Here is a 16,488-nt window from a genome sequence, read left to right on the forward strand (position 1 = left end):
GACCACCGTAGTCCCTGTGCCCAAGAACACTAAGGTAACCTGCCTAAATGACTACAGACCCTTAGCACACACATCTGTAGCCATGAAGTGCTTTGAAAGACTGGTCACGGCTCACATACACTCTATTATCCCAGAAACCCTAGAACCACTCCAATTTGCATACTGCCCTAACATATCCACAGAGGACGCACTCTATTGCACTCCACACTGCCCTTTCCCACCTGGACAAAAGGAACACCTATGTGAGAATGCTATTCATTGACTACAGCTCAGCGTTCAACACCATAGTTCCCTCAAAGCTCATCAATAAGCTAAGGACCCAGGGACTAAACACCTCCCTTTGCAACTGGATCCTGGACTTCCTGACGGGCCGCCACCAGGTGGTAAGGGTAGGTAACAACACATCCGCCACGCTGATCCTCAACACAGGGGAGGTCAGAGACCTGGCCATGTGGTGCCAGGACAACAACCTCTTCCTCAACGCCCCCATTCTCATCGACGGGGCTGTAGTGGAGCAGGTTGAGAGCTTCAAGTTCCTTAGTGTCCACATCACCAACAAACTAACATGATCCAAGCACACCAAGACAGTCATGAATAGCGCACAACAAAACCTATTCCCCCTCAGGAGACTGAAAAGATTTGGCATGGGTCTTCAGATCCTCAAAAGGTTCTACAGCTGCACCATCGAGAGCACCAACAAACAAAAAGGGTGGCTGGAGTCTTTGACAATTTTTGGGTGCATGACACCGCCTGGTATAGAGGTCCTGGATAGCAGGAAGCCCTATGTACAAGACTCCAGCCACCCTTTTTGTTTGTTTAAAAAAAGTGCATTGTTGGTTAGAGGCTTGTAAGTAAGCATTTCACTGTAAGGTCTACACCGGTTGTATACGGTGTATGTGACTAATACAATTTGATTTGATTGATTTGAATGTTATAAAACCTCACCTGTTCAGCTGAAGAGATTGTTCTGAGCCGCAGTTGTCGTGATTGTGTTGTTCACTACTCAACAACACACCATTCACTTCTCAAGCCCCTCAGAGCCTGACAATCCCTCAAGCGAACCTTGTTCAACCACAACAGATTTAGCATACTAGTGCCTGTGTTAAAGATTACAGTAAGAAGCAGAAATGCTGCAAATCAGTGGTTATGTAGTGGGTTTGATTGCAGTGATGTCTGATGTTCTCCTCCAACACAATAAAAATGATGAGCATTTCACGACATACCATGAAGACGTGTTGTGTTAACAAAATGTTAGGTCAAAGTCAGATTCATTGAGTGAAATACAAAGTCAGTAGGCATGTGCAGTATGTGAATAAAAGGTTGAAATGGGTTTTCCCAAACCTTTCCAAACACAACCCTTCCAAATCTGTTATTCCAAACCGTTTCAAACACAAGGCAAACTCAATAAAGACACAATAGCAGTTGAATAATTGTATATCTCTTTATACACTGAGTGTACAAAACATTAAGAACACCTTCCTAATATTGAGTTGCCACCCCACACATGGATGCCGGCCCACGTTGTCTCCCATGCTTGTTGTCTCCAATGCTACCCACAGTTGTGTCAAGTTGGCTGGATGTCCTTTGGGTGGTGGACCAGTCTTGATACACACAGGAAACTGTTGAGAGTGAAAAACTCCGTTCTTGACTCAAACCAGTGCGCCTGGCACCTACTACCATACCCCATTCAGAGGCACTTAAATATTTTGTCTTACCCATTCAACATCTGAATGGCACACACACATAATCCATGTCTCAATTGACTCAAGTCTTAAAAATCCTTCTTCAACCCGTCTCCCCCCCTTCATCTACACTGATTGAAGTGGATTTAACAAGTGACATCAATAAAGGATCACAGCTTTCACCTGGATTCACCTGGTCAGTCTATGTCATAGAAAGAGCAAGTGTCCTTAATGTTTTGTACACTCAGTGTACAGTCCCCAACCTAATCCAAAATGTGAATTTGTTCTTAAGCAATAGTAGCTCAAATCCAACACTTTCTTGTACAATTCAATACATTTGCAAATTCTTTAGTTAAACAATTGTTAGATTTACAAAAAATCTTGACTTTTATTTTTCATCTGGGTGCTAGCGTCTTGGAGGTGGCTGTCCTCTCCCCCGTCCCCGCCCTGGTCCTCCTCCTGGCCCCTGCTGACCATTTCCAGGCAGAGGTCCAGGCCCCCGGGGACCCGGTGGGCGGGTCACTGCGCCTCGAGCGTTGGGATTTGGTGATGAAAGGGACACGTCTTTCTGCAGGTTCACATCCTTGCCTGCAGTTCCTGGCCTCACCTTTGTAGACTTTCCACCTTGGTCTGCTTTATTGTCTGGTCAGGGAATACATAGAGGGAGTGCATTGCCTCAAAGTCTAAACAAGTACAACCATATTTTTGCTCATGCAACCTGGACATAACATAGTAAATCCAGGACTCTCCAATTAGTATGATATGTTATGTTCTGTATGGTATGTATTCATTTGTGGATGTCCATCATCCATTTTATATGATATGTTACGAATTCCAACTTGCACATTGTACAATATGTTATGAATTTGCTAAACTTATGATATGATACAAATTCCAATTTGTGGTGGCTAACATTATCTAGGTGGCTAGGTGGTTAACGCTAACGTTGGCTAGGTGGCTAGAGTTAGCTATGGTTTAGAGGTTAAGGTAAGGGTTAAGGTTAAGGGTAGGAGTTAAGTTAAAGGGTTAAGGTTAGGGAAATGGCTAGCTAACAGGCTAAGTAGTTGCAAAGTAGACAACAGTTGTAAGTAGTTGCAAAGTTGCTAATAAGCTAAAATGCTAAATTTCCGTCCGTGGAACCTTTGGAACCTTTGGGTTGCTAGATGTTTGCATTATAAACCTACCCATCCACCCCAACCAACCACCCTATTTTTGTTTTTGCCTTAAGTAACTTTCTGTTTTATGTAACCATACCAAACAGAACATATCATATTCATTTGAGTGTCCCCGGAGTTACGTTTACCATGTTACGTCTAGTCTATGAGACCAGACTGGCTCATGATATCATTGATTTCAGCCATATTTAACATTAGGTCAAACAAGATCACCTGCATTGCACTATCGGAGCTAAGGGTTCATTCACATTTGAAGTGAAGGTATGATGCTCACCTGCACCTGTCTCTGGTGGGGGAGCTGGGGGCAAGAGAGAGCGGTTGGGGAGCAGGTCCTCCAGGTCCTTCATGACCTGGTCTGTGCTTTCAGTGTTGTTCCTCCTGTTCTTCTCCTCATCTCTTGCCTAAAGAGAGACAGAGAGTGTGTGTGTGTGTGTGTGAGTGGTAGATGAAAGATAGATATATACAAATGAGTATTATTTAAATACCGGTCAAAGGTTTTAGAACACCTACTCATTCAAGGCTTGGTTTTTTTATTTACTATTTTCCACATTGTAGAATAATAGTGAAGACATCAAAACTATGAAATGGTTGGAAAAGCATTCCAGGTAAAGCTGGTTGAGAGAATGCCAAGAGTGTGCAAAGATATCAAGGCAAAGGGTGGCAATAAAATATATGTTAATTTGTTTAACACTTTTTTGGGGACTACATGATTCCATATGTATTATTGCATAGTTTTGATGTCTTCACTATTATTCTACAATGTAGAAAATATTTTTAAATAATAAAGATTTTTACGTGAGACTGAATTAATTTTGAAAAACCCTCAGACTCACCATCTGCATCTTCTTCTTCAGCTCCGCATTGGCATGTTGGTACGCCTCAGATACCGAGTTCAAATAGTAGATAGCCAGTCTGTGGGGAAGTACATATCCATCTGTTTACAAATGTAGATATGCAGTATCTATATATATATGTGTGTGTGTGTGTGTGTGTGTGTGTGTGTGTGTGTGTGTGTGTGTGTGTGTGAACGTATGTGTAGCTATATACTTTTCTACTCACACCATCAGTAGCACAGCTGGTATAATGAGGCCAGGGTTGGCTGCGTAGCCCATCAGTGTTCCCAGAAAGGCAGGCAGGTCCAGGTCTATCGTCTCCATGATGACATCAAACATCTTGGCCTTCCCACTGTGGAGATCACAGATTGTGTGAGTCTGTATTTGTGATTTGTTTTTTTGTGAGTATGTAGCGACAGGTATGTGTCCTTACATATTGTATATTGTTTGTCTGTGTTTATGCGTAGAGATGTGAGTGCATTTGCAGGGATTCTCCTCTGTGAATGTGTATGTCCTACAGAACAGTAAACATGCCTGTGTGTATGTGTGTGTTACCTGAATGGCCCACAGTCAAATGAGGGTGGCAAAGTCATGATGGTGTAGACCACAGGCAGTAGACTGAGAAAGAGGATGAGAAGGAGGAGGCCCATGTAGAAGTTGTTGGATTTGGAGGCTTTGAAGACCCTCTCATGGGGCACGTTAGTGGCCATTACGGCCCAGCACTGGTAGTACATGGAGGAGAGGAGACGCAGGACGTTTATCCCTACCAGCCCTGGAGCATAGAATGCACCCATCCTGAAAAAGAGAGAGAGAGAGAGAGAGAGAGAGACGCACACACACACACATGGTCAGCGAAGGGAATATACGACATGAGTTCTATAGTTCTACAACCAGAATAGAAATATCTCTTACCAGATCATTCCTTGGTTGAAGACCAGACCAAGAACGTTACCACTGATGTCAAACTCTCCATACGATGGCTACAGAGGGAGAGACAATCCATATCACAAACAGTGGTTCAAACTTCTGCATGGCAACAAAAACGTAGACCTCTAGAACAACCCCGCCAGTAGACAAGATAAGACATTTGTAACAATGACCAGTGGAGCACGTACATATGTGGCTTCGAGGTCCCAGCACCAGCAGTAGTTGAGGAACCTGACAATGACAGCCCGCGCAAAGTCACCAATCAGGATGGTCAGGTAGGTCACCTGGATGTCTGACACGGTCAGCTTCACAAACTCCTGTCGCATGATGAACATCACAGACAGGGCTTCACAAAGGTACATTGCATACAACAGAAACAATTACCATATCACACCAGAGATGAGGATATCAGTAAGGTGTCAGTACTATGCCGACGGCGGTCTCCCAGCATGGCCCCCTGATGACATCAGAGGGGTCCATGGGGGGCGGGGTGGTGTCCGTGTCATTGTTGTAGAGGGTGAAGTTAGCGTAGTATTCCTTCTGGGCCCAGATGGACGCATTCCTAATGGACACCTCCTCCTCAAGCTGAGTGGAAGGAAGGAAGCCATCGAATCACAGGTCATCCATTACAATGCACTACCCATTCATCCCAATGACAATGCACCTCTCTGAGGAACATCAGTCCTAAGAGTATGAAACCAATCCCTCACTACAGGATGCACTGGGTTGTTTACAGAATACGGAACTCAACCGTCCCAGTATTAAACCTTATCCTTCTCGTTGACGCTTTCTTATTATCCCGAAAAGGATCCTGTAATCCCGCTCTCAGTGTAGATTTAAGATGAACAAGAAAGAGCTAACGTCTGGTAGTGGCCTAAAGAAGTGTGAGGCAGCCTTACAGTACCTTGTTGTTGACCTCATCAAACAGGGCAAACAGGAAAGTGTAGAGGTTTCCCAAAAAGAGGGCAAAGATGCGCCCAAGCTGCCATTTGAGGGCGATCCGGGGGTGGTACTCCTCCAGCTCAGCGATGGTCTCAAACAGGGGAGGACACACCAGGCCCAACAGGGACATGATGAGCTCCAACTACACAGTGGGACAATGGGAGGAATCATACCATCTCTCCACTACACCACCACTTTACAGAACACCATATGACCATATGATCAAACATATTTCGGTGATGAAATAGAGAGGGAAGTTTGTTTAGTCATTAATGAATGAGATTTTTAAAAATGCTACACTATTATGACCTAATATCACTATAATTTATTCCAAATAGAAACGGATTCCATTGGTTTCAAAGGATGTACATGGCATCAACACCATTCTCCAAGCATTACCTCGTTTTTCTCGTACCAGCTCAGGTCGTCCCTGTTGGCAAATTCCTGGGACCTCTTCACCACAAAGAAGATGAGGTAGCCACTTCCTCCCAGGCAGCAGATGATCATGAAGTTGGCCAGCACACGCAGGAACCTCCTCAGGTGGATATTCTCATCCTTTTGGTTCTCCTGCTCATCCACGATGGACTCCTGCACTCAGACAGACAGAAAGACAGTTAGCTTATGGGCCACTAACATGTGGTGCTGTGTAGTTAGTGGGAAATAATCTATGTAATTATATTGGATTGAATACAGTAAAGAATACTCAGAAGAACATCATTCAAAAGATCAGACATTGTGATGAAGTTGCGAAAATAGTACACAGGTCTCCATGGTTACCTTGAAGCTGGTGGTGATGGAGGCGTACTTGTTGTCAGCCGTCTCGGCGTTGCCGATGAGGTAATCCCAGCTGGTGAACATCTTCCAGGCAAAGGTGAACTCCCCGTCATCTCCGTCCCCTCCGCCCACGTCAGCATTCTTAGCCATTCTATCAAAACATATATGAATGACAGTGGGGAAAGGCCGTCATCCATTTTCAGATCAAACACCATGAACAAACAAAATGATTTGTATATATTTGTTTAATTTGATCCCCATTAGCTTTTGCAGAAGCAGCAGCTACTCTTCCTGGGGTCTATCTTGATGTGTTAAGCTGTGTTTGACATATGTGTGACATGGGATCATATTTTATAAGTGGGGGATTGGGTGGTGACTCACGTTCGTATCACCACCATCAGGCTGTAGCCAAAAGTCCCCACTCCTACCATGAGGTAAGACAGCGGGAGGCGGAACTTCAGCAGCCCAATGGTCCTCTGGTTGTTGTAGTAACCATAGAAGAGGACTGAGTATTTGCAATACCCCTGAGAGAGAAAGAAGTGATCGCAGGTGATGAACTGCGCTCTTATAGTGTACCGATAAACTGTGTCTTCTGATCTTCACGGGTGTCTCCAGACCCATGCTGATAATTGAAATAGTACAATATGAAATATCATCACATCATATGAGCCTGAACTCTTTGATATGGTCATATTTGATAGGCTTTCATGCAGAGTAAATAGAGGGTAGCCTATCTCGACTGCATGTTTTAACCCACGTTGAAGTCCATGAGGACAGAGTAGTCTTGAGCAGTGGGCTGCTCAGCTCTGGGCACTGTCTTTCTGGGAATGGATCCATACGGAAGTCCCATCAGAACCTGGAGCCATAAAACATTTCAATAATGATTGATAGACTGCTCGAGTATACATTCGAGTTGTATCTATGTGTTAAAACTCTTTGTGAGGCGGTTTTACCTCTGGGATCACAACCAGTCCGAAGGTTAAGCCAAAGAGGACCATGTTCATGCCGTACATCCAGCGCAGGAAGATGAAGTAGGAAGCAACTGAGGACCCAAAGTGACCTGAGGGGAGAGAAGTGATAGGGTTTCTTCACTAAGTTGTAGCGCTCAACTGTCATTCAACTGGCCTTTGTCAATCAGCTCAGTATATTACTTTATCTTGTGTTGTGACCTGTGTTCAGGAATAGTTTCCGTATGTTGGTGTTTCTAGAGTGTGGAGTATCAGGTAACTCACTTTCAACCTCTTTTATCTTTCGTTCCCATGGTATGCAAGTCGTTTTGAAATTCTCAAAATCTCTTTGGAATTTGATCCATTTCTGGCGAAAAAGAAAGACAATCATTAGTATAGTATTATAGTATTATTATTATATTGATATTATCAATCATTAGTATAGCCTCATATTTTGACAACCACAAAAAGCTAAGGGGCAGAAAATCCTATATTGTGCTCATGGTTCCATACCTTCGTCATCATGACTTTATAAGCATAAAACTTCCTGCCTTTTCCTTTTCCCAGAGCCCCTTCAAATTTATCCACAAATTCTTGACATTCTCTGAGAACAAATCATAAGGTTAGCAACAGAACAGTCAAGCTCAAATAAATTGATACAATTAACAAAATAGGGAAATAATTCTGACAGGAGGTGTAGAAAAAAAACACAGCTATGATCAATGAATAGAGCTAATTATTATCTGAAAGTGTATCTCAACTTCATCCTGACAGCACATGTCATTTTTCGAGTAGCCTATGCGAGTGCAATCAGTCAACTCGTTCATTACTTCAGATGTACCAGCCTCCTCTTCATTCGCCAGGGCTTGTTCCTCATAATAGCTATGACCTTCTTCTTCTCCTCCACCTCCTCCTTCAGTCGTTCCATCTCTCCCTCTGACATGGACTCTTCCTCTGAGTCTGTGTTAGAGTCTGTGTCTGAGCTGGGAGTTAGATAGAAGATAGAGGAAGGGAGACCGAGTGGAGCAGAAAGAGCGGAAGACAGATTGTTAGGAGAGAGCGATCGAAGAGAAAGAGAGGTCAGTGATGGAGAGAGACAGAGAGAGATAGTTGGAAGGGTTAGGGATGTCCCTCTATTAAGGATGTCCCTCTATTTCTCTTGGTGCAAGGGTAGCAAATATTGTATAATACAGTTAAATAAGTTATTTGACCCATTACGTTGATTCCTGCGCTGTTTAGTACTACGTTTAGAATCTTGGGCCCTGATTTCCACTCAAGATACCTGCTCTCTTTCTTCTTCTTCTTCTTCTTGTCCTTCTCGTCTTCCTTCTCCTTTCCTTTGCCCTTCCCTTTGGCATCTCCTTTCTTATCTTTGGTCTCCTCTTCTTTCCCCTTCTTTCCCGTGGCTCCCTTCTTGTTTCTCTTGTTCCCCTTCTCCTCGCTGTCCTCGTCACTGTCCTGGGTCTTTCCTCCTTTCTTTTTGTTTGCTGCTCCTTTATTTGCTGCTCTTCCTTGTCTTCTCTTGGGGGTGTCATCCTCACTTTCATCGTCGGTGTCACGTGACTTAGCAGCCTTCTTCTTATTGGCTCCTCTGCGGTTTCTGGGGGCCTCCTCTTCATCCTCGTCCTCATCATCCTCATCAGCTGGCTTTTTGCCCCTGCCGCGGGCTCCTCCTCTGCCAGCTGCCGGTCTTCTGTTCCCTCTCCTTCGACTGGTGTCATCTGTATATACACACACACACACACACACACACACACACACACACACACACACACACACACACACACACACACACACACACACACACACACAAATGTATGCACGAGAACACACACACAACAGCTCAACACATGCAGGAATATACACTTTCAGCACAATGTAAAAAAAACACACTAATACAGATAGAGCTGAAGCTTTTTAAATGTCAGGTCAATTCTAACAGCCGGTGTCAGTAGCTGGCCTCCTCCTTCACAGAGAAAGACACCACTATAAGCTCTGCTTTATACGGGTCAGGTGAGAACTCATCTCCGCTTACCCTCACTGTCACTCACGTCCCCATCGATCTCGATTCCAACTAAATGACAACGCAAACAAGTAAATGTCCACCACTCATTCAAACATCTCTAAAATGGCCCAGCATGAATCTATAAAGGCATTTTGCATTTGCATCTCATATGAAGTCTTTATATCACCTCAAAGCCAGAGCATAAAGACATTAACAACTGAGATGCTGAATCCCAACTCACCATCCTCAATCTTTGCCGCCACATCACTCTTCCTAGGCATGGTGGTTGGTGTGAGATATTCTCTGAAGGTACTGGGACTTTAACTGGACTGAATGCACCAACCCCTCCCCAGGTACACAGAGCCAGAGCTCTACCGGGACCTGTACCTCGCTCTAGTAACTAACTCCCCATCACTATGACAACTACAGCATGTGACCTGCCTCCATAGGTGTTATACTGTTTTCCTGAAACAAAAACATGATATCATAGCTGCAGACATCAAGGAGTGTGTAACTTAATCACAGCAACAACGACAAAAAAGTTCCAGCATGATCTGGTGTTGGTTTTCTTAAATAAAACCCAGAGAACCCCCATAGGGAACCTGAGGAACCATTTCAGTGGACAGCACCTGTGTCAGACAGAAGGTTAAGGGAGTGGACCTTCTCTACGGTCCATATAGCAGCAGAAGGACAAGGACATTTAAACAGTTAGAGACACTCTCACTCGTCTGGACATCAGACACCATGACCACACACAGACCAAGACGAACAGCCTTAAAGATTTAATGAAGGTTTAGGTTTCCTTTTCAAGACCCATTAGGCAAACCTCAAACACATTAGACACATCTTACATATTGCATTTGCTATTGATACAATGCCTACAGAATATTGGAAAGCTATTGCCCACAATGACGGAGTGAGAATGTACAGCGGTATGTGTAGTCACACATACAGTACACACACAAAGATACAGAGTGCACACCTCTGAGCCTGGCCCCCATTAAATAATGAAGAGGAGCTCATCTTCCACAGCCAAAACTACACCATCACACGCTCCTCCACCCTGTCAAGTAGAAAACACACACACACACGCACACATGCATAAAACATTGCATCTATCACCCGTATCATTTAAAAAAAAAAGTGCAATCATAATATTACAATTTCATTTTTCCAACCAATATCATTCCAGAAATGATTCCACCTTCAATGATAAAAGGAAACCCCCATCATCAACAGCTTTCATGCCAACGTAGTCCTCATTCTAGTCTGAAAACTTCCGCGCCTCAAAATGACTCAGATGATTTTAAATCAATATTTAATGCATTTCTGCCATGAATTGTGCATGAGTATTTAATGTTAATGCTTCTAGTCTGGAGGATGCAGTAATATCGCTTCTACACCGGCATTGCTTGCTGTTTGGGGTTTTAGGCTGGGTTTCTGTACAGCACTTTGAGATATCAGCTGATGTACGAAGGGCTATATAAAATAAATTTGATTTGATTTGATTTGATTTGACTTTAAGGGGAAGTTTACCCGTTTTTTGTTTTGTTACAGAGAAAATCGCTACATTATTTTTTTTTGCTGAGTTATGTTTGAATGATCCTGTTTACAACATCAATAACAACAACAACAAAAATAGTATTGAAATATGGATTTATGGGACAGTGGAACCTTTAAAAAAAATGACAACAATGGTGCAGAAACATTCAGATTGGTATTCTGTTGTAATAGGAGTTGGTTTGGAGTGTTTTCTAACATACTTTGGACACATTTTCATAACGCATTGTAATCAATGGGCAAGTGATGACTAGTGGAACAAAATAAAACAAATGAAAAAGGGGTTTCAGGATCAACTCCAATCACAAAAACTGTGAAAAAAGTATATATGTAAAAATGTCAGACAGGATAGGAGAAATGTTTAGTCTGTGCTGAGAAAAACACTACAACCATGTAAAGCCACTCAGTCAATGGATATCACAAGATCTTGAAAAGACAAAACAAACACACTGTTTGCAGGGGAATACAGCTACATGTCACCTGGACTTGTGCACAAATCAGCAAGGGACATAGATCTGATAAGGTGGTGACGAAAACAAATGATCAGTCAGAGCAGTCTCCAGCCTGTCCCCTACTGGACAAGAAGGATATTATCATTGAGGTTTGTGATAATCTCCCGTGGGCACCCAGTTGACTAAATGATACGAGATTTTACTTCTGGGTTAATAAAGATTAGTTTTGTGGACAAAGAGGTGTTTTGTTCGAGAATCCGATGGTTTAGCAATCTTAGAAAATAAAGTGTGAGGAAATTCAATTTGTGTCAAATAAAAAGTACCTCTCTGTGCGGCCTGTTATTCCTAGCCTTATCATAACTGTGTCACTTGACAAGGACAAACAGTGTTTCGCACCATTTAATTATATATTGTAATAGTGTACAATTGATTTATATTACTGATCAACCCATTCAACTTACATAGGAACTATGCAGATAAGCAGGTATACTAGCAGGTAGACTAGCCAATGGACAAATAAACCTATTATGTGACTTGTAATGTAGGTACATATGTTTATGCTCTGTCAGCAGTGGTGTAAAATACTTAAGTAAACATACTTGAAAGTACTACTGAAGTAGTTTTTTGGGGTATCTGTACTTTATTTTACTATTTATATTTTTGACAACTTTTACTTTTACTTCACTACATTCTAAAAGAAAATGTACTTTATACTTCATACATTTTCCCTGACACCCAAAAGTACTCGTTACATTTTGAATGCATAGCAGGACAGGAAAATTGTCTAATTCACACACTTATCAAGAGAACATCCCTGGTCATCCCTACTCCCACTGATCTGGCGAACTCACTAAGCACATGCTTTATTTGTAAGTGATATCTTAGTGTTGGAGCATGCCCCTGGCTATCTGTAAATGTAAAAAAAATATTTAAAAAAATAATAATAATATGCCGTCTGGTTTGCTTTATAAAATGAATTTTAGCAATTACATTTACTTTTGATACTTCACTATTTTTAAAGCAAATACTTTTAGACTTTTACTCAAGTATTATTTTACTGGGAGACATTTTCCATTAAGGTATCTTTACTTTCACCTCAGTATGAAAATTGGGTACTTTTTCCACCACTGTCTGTCAGAGAACTGGCAATCACAAGAGGTCCAACTCATTGCCCAGAGATTTCTCTCTCCCACATGGTGTTTTTTTTTTTTTTTTAAAGTAATCCACAGGGTGCCTGCTGTGACTGTGACCCCTGTGTTGTTCTGTAGCTGAACACATGCAGCTTGTTTTAGGCTGATTATGCCTGCCTGCCCAACAGTGTGCATCATAACATACTGTACTGGTGGAAGCTGGGGGTGAGTATTTCATGTGAGAGAAGGCCACGCAGCTGCAAATCAGGTTGCCAGTCTCTATATTTACCCATAAGCAGAGACACACAGGGGTGTTGTCAGTCAAAATGGAAGTAACTTAATGTATGTTCCTCTGAATGACTCTGTCAATCCGACAGTTATTGTCAACAGTAATCATGCGCCTACGAACCTGTTAGCACTGAGACGGTTTTCCCTAGCAGGAACCCCACTGTGAACAGTTCACCCTGGACTATCATATCAAATACAAACATCACTGTCATGTATACCTCTGATAAGCCTCCCAGTAAAGCAATTAAAAACAATCAAGCAACCAGAAAATTGTAAAAATAGGTTGCATTAACATACAGTGCCTTCAGAAAGTACTCAGACCCCTTGATTTTCCCCACCTTTTGTTAAGTTACTGCCTTATTCAACAATGGATAAAGAAAAAACATCCTCGGTAATCTACATAACAGAATACGTGGACAACTACAAATACCTGGGTGTCTGGTTAGACTGTAAACTCTCCTTCCAGACTCACATTAAGCATCTCCAATCCAAAATTAAATCTAGAATCGTCTTCCTATATCGCAACAAAGCATCCTTCTCTCATGCTGCCAAACATACCCTCGTAAAACTGACCAGCCTACCGATCCTCGACTTCGGTGATGTCATCTATAAAATAGCCAAATTGCAAAAATCTCTGAAGCTGGAGACTCACATCTCCCTCACTAGCTTTAAGCACCAGCTGTCAGAACAGTTTACAGATCACTGCACATGTACATAGCCTATCTGTAAACAGCCCATCTATCTACCTACCTCATCCCCATACTGGTATTTATTTATTTATTTTGCTCCTTTGCACCCCAGTATCTCTACCTGCACATTCATCTTCTGCCGATCTACCATTCCACCTGTCTATATAAGGTCCCAAAGTTGACAGTGCATGTCAGATCAAAAACCAAGCCACAAGGTCCAAGGAGTTGTCTGTAGACCTCTGAGACAGGATTGTGTCGAGGCACAGATCTAGGGAAGAGTTCCAAAAAATGTATGCAGCACTGAAGGTCCCCAAGAGCACCCTGGCCTTCATCATTCTTAAATGGAAGAAGTTTGGAACCACCAAGACTCTTCCTAGAGCTGGCTGTCCAGCCAAACTGAGCAATCAGGGTAGAAGAGCCTTGATCAAGAAGGTGACCAAGAACCCTAGAGTTCCTCTGTGGAGATGGGAGAATCATCTCTGCAGCACTACACCACTCAGGCCTTTATGATAGAGTGGCCAGACAGAAGCCACTCCTCAGTAATAGGCATATGACAGCCCACTTGGAGTTTTCCTAAATCAAATCAAATGTATTTATATAGCCCTTCTTACATCAGCTGATATAGTGCTGTACAGAAACCCTGCCTAAAACCCCAAACAGCAAGCAATGCAGGTGTAGAAGCACGGTGGCTAGGAAAAACTCACTAGAAAGGCCTAAACCTAGGAAGAAACCTAGAGAGGAACCAGGCTATGAGCGGTGGCCAGTCCTCTTCTGTCTGTGTCGGGTGGAGATTATAACAGAACATGGCCAAGATGTTCAAATGTTCATAAATGACCAGCCTGGTCAAATAATAATAATCACAGTAGTTGTCAAGGGTGCAAATGTCTGTTGGCTTTTCATAGCCGATCATTGAGAGTATCTCTACCGCTCCTGCTGTCTCTAGAGAGTTGAAAACAGCAGGTCTGGGACAGGTAGTACGTCCGGTGAGCAGGTCAGGGTTCCATAGCCGCAGGCAGAACAGGAGCAGCAGCACGGCCAGGTGGACTGGAGCAGCAGCCTCTAAGGTGCAGGGTGCAGTAACCAGGTGGTAGCCGGGTGCAGTAGCCAGGTGGTAGCCGGCTAGTGACAGTGACGAAATTCAGGGCAGGGTACTGAGTGGATGGCTATTTAACAGTCTGATGGCCTTGAAATAAAAGCTGTTTTCAGTCTCTCTGTCTAGCTTTGTTGCACCTGAACTGGCCTTGCCTTCTGGATGATAGCGAGGAGAACAGGCTGTTGCTCCGGTAGCCAGGTCCTTGATGATCTTATCTTTTTGGCCTTCCTGTGACATCGGGTGCTGTAGATGGCCTGGAGGGTAGGCAGTGTGCCCCCAGTGACGCGTTTGGCAGAGTGCACCACCCTCTGGAGAGTCCTGCGGTTGCGGACGGTGCAGTTGCCGTACCAGGCGGTGATACAGCCCAACAGGATGCTCTCAGTGGTGTACCTGTAAAGGTTTGTGAGGGTCTTAGGGGCCAAGCCACATTTATTCAGTATACTCTCTCTGTGGGTGGACCATTTTAGATTGTCAGTGCTGTGGACCCCGAGGAACTAGAAGCTTTTCACCTTCTCCACTACATTCTTGTCAATGTGGATTCAGGCATGCTCCCTCTGCTGTCTCCTGAAGTCCATGATGATCTCCTTTGTTTTGTTGAGTTTATTTTGCTGGCACCACTCCCTCCGCCTGGGCCCTCACCTCCTCCCTGTAGGCTGTCTCGTCGTTGATGGAAATCAGGCCTACCACTGTTGTGTTGTCTGCAAATTTGCTGATCATAGTAAAACGAGTCCTATATCGACATAACCTGAAAGGCCACTCAGCAAGGAAGAAGCCACTGCTCCAAAAACCGCCATAAAAAAGCCAGACTACGGTTAGCAACTGCACATGAGATTCAGACTCGAGTCGCACTTCAATTGCAAAGAAAATGACTTACGACTTGACCTCGTGATCAATTGACTTGAGACTTGACATGGACTCTAGACGAGAGACTTGTGAACAATGCAAGTCAGTACTGGGATAAGTTCTTGTTGTGCATTCTGTCAGATAACATGGAAGAGGCAGAATTGTAACACGGAGAACGTAATTTAATACAGAGGGCTGAAAAGCGTTCTACAACATCTGTGTTCTGCAAAAAATATGCAGACAAGGACGTATCTATTACAATGGAGGGTTAAGTGTCCAGGTCAGTAAGTATATTTTAGGGATAAAGGTCATTAAGTTTGATATATAGGACACTTTAGTAGTGCAGTTATTGAACAGTTGTCAAGTCATTTTGGTTTAGATTCATACTTGTCATGTATCTTCCCTCACCTACAGCTTTTCTGTTTGTGTGACAGAATGAAGTGAAATATAGACAATGTCTTCCACAAAATACCATACACTTTAAAATGTTGTTTGCTTTTTTTCATATCCAGTACAATTACTTTTATTAATGTAAACCGTCTACATTTTAAAAGGAAATGTATTTTGATTTAAATAGCGCCTGATGTGCTTCCTTTCAAACAAGTATGGACTAATGAACAAGGGAGTCTCTTCAAATCATTTACAAGGTTTACAAGACCTAACCCACACCAGGCAGAAAGCCATTGCCAAAAGGGACTTGAGACTTGACCTCTACCTCAAAGACTAGCGACCATCTCTGATGTACACAGAGAGCCAACATCAATAACATGCATGTCAATATCTCAAGCTCAAAGCTGGAGAGGTTGACAGTATCACTCCTTATCTTTGTGAGAGGTATTGATAAGAAGCAGCAGCAAATGGGGATCCTTAAATTCAAATAGACTTAAAAAAGCAGCACCTCCACAGTTGTCATAGCAGGAGGGAGAAAATGACACTATCGGGTTTTGCCCCTCTGCATAGTAAAATACCATGGGCCGTGTAGCAAGCCATTGCAATTACGTACTGGTACTTGCAAAGATATTGGAGTCTTAGAGACATTGGTAAATGCATCACATTCACTGTTGCGACATGTTAAAAGCTTCAACGTGAAAACAGACTAAATTAGCTGATAGCATCAACGGTAAATAAAATGGCCACAGGTTACATGA

The 16,488-nt window shown here is 43.0% G+C and overlaps 1 protein-coding gene across 1 annotated transcript; it reads right to left on the reverse strand.

The window, feature by feature from the left end:
• Positions 1–1,979: 1,979 nt before the first annotated feature.
• Positions 1,980–8,995, reverse strand: tmc2a (transmembrane channel-like 2a). Its single transcript, XM_021590258.3, has 18 exons — positions 8,563–8,995; positions 8,111–8,263; positions 7,794–7,884; positions 7,566–7,647; positions 7,287–7,393; positions 7,091–7,189; positions 6,715–6,857; positions 6,337–6,484; positions 5,959–6,147; positions 5,522–5,701; positions 5,044–5,202; positions 4,806–4,934; positions 4,603–4,670; positions 4,246–4,485; positions 3,917–4,042; positions 3,691–3,769; positions 3,132–3,258; positions 1,980–2,324 (listed from the first exon to the last, which is right to left on the reverse strand). The coding sequence occupies exons 2-18, from the start codon at positions 8,221–8,223 to the stop codon at positions 2,089–2,091; spliced, it is 2,316 nt and encodes a 771-aa protein (XP_021445933.2). The 5' UTR covers positions 8,224–8,263; positions 8,563–8,995; the 3' UTR covers positions 1,980–2,088.
• Positions 8,996–16,488: the final 7,493 nt, after the last annotated feature.

Source organism: Oncorhynchus mykiss, chromosome 29 (genome assembly GCF_057628025.1).
Source record: "Oncorhynchus mykiss isolate SJ-2025 chromosome 29, ASM5762802v1, whole genome shotgun sequence".
Classification (NCBI taxonomy): domain Eukaryota; kingdom Metazoa; phylum Chordata; class Actinopteri; order Salmoniformes; family Salmonidae; genus Oncorhynchus; species Oncorhynchus mykiss.

Excerpts from the sequence above, each read along its gene's own strand:
- tmc2a (XM_021590258.3), bottom strand. The coding sequence starts at position 8,223 with ATGTCAGAGGGAGAGATGGAACGACTGAAGGAGGAGGTGGAGGAGAAG. Across the intron at positions 6,858-7,090 it reads CTGTCCTCATGGACTTCAAC|GGGTATTGCAAATACTCAGT; the intron begins GTGGGTTAAAAC and ends TTTCTCTCTCAG. Across the intron at positions 5,702-5,958 it reads GCTGGTACGAGAAAAACGAG|TTGGAGCTCATCATGTCCCT; the intron begins GTAATGCTTGGA and ends CCCACTGTGTAG.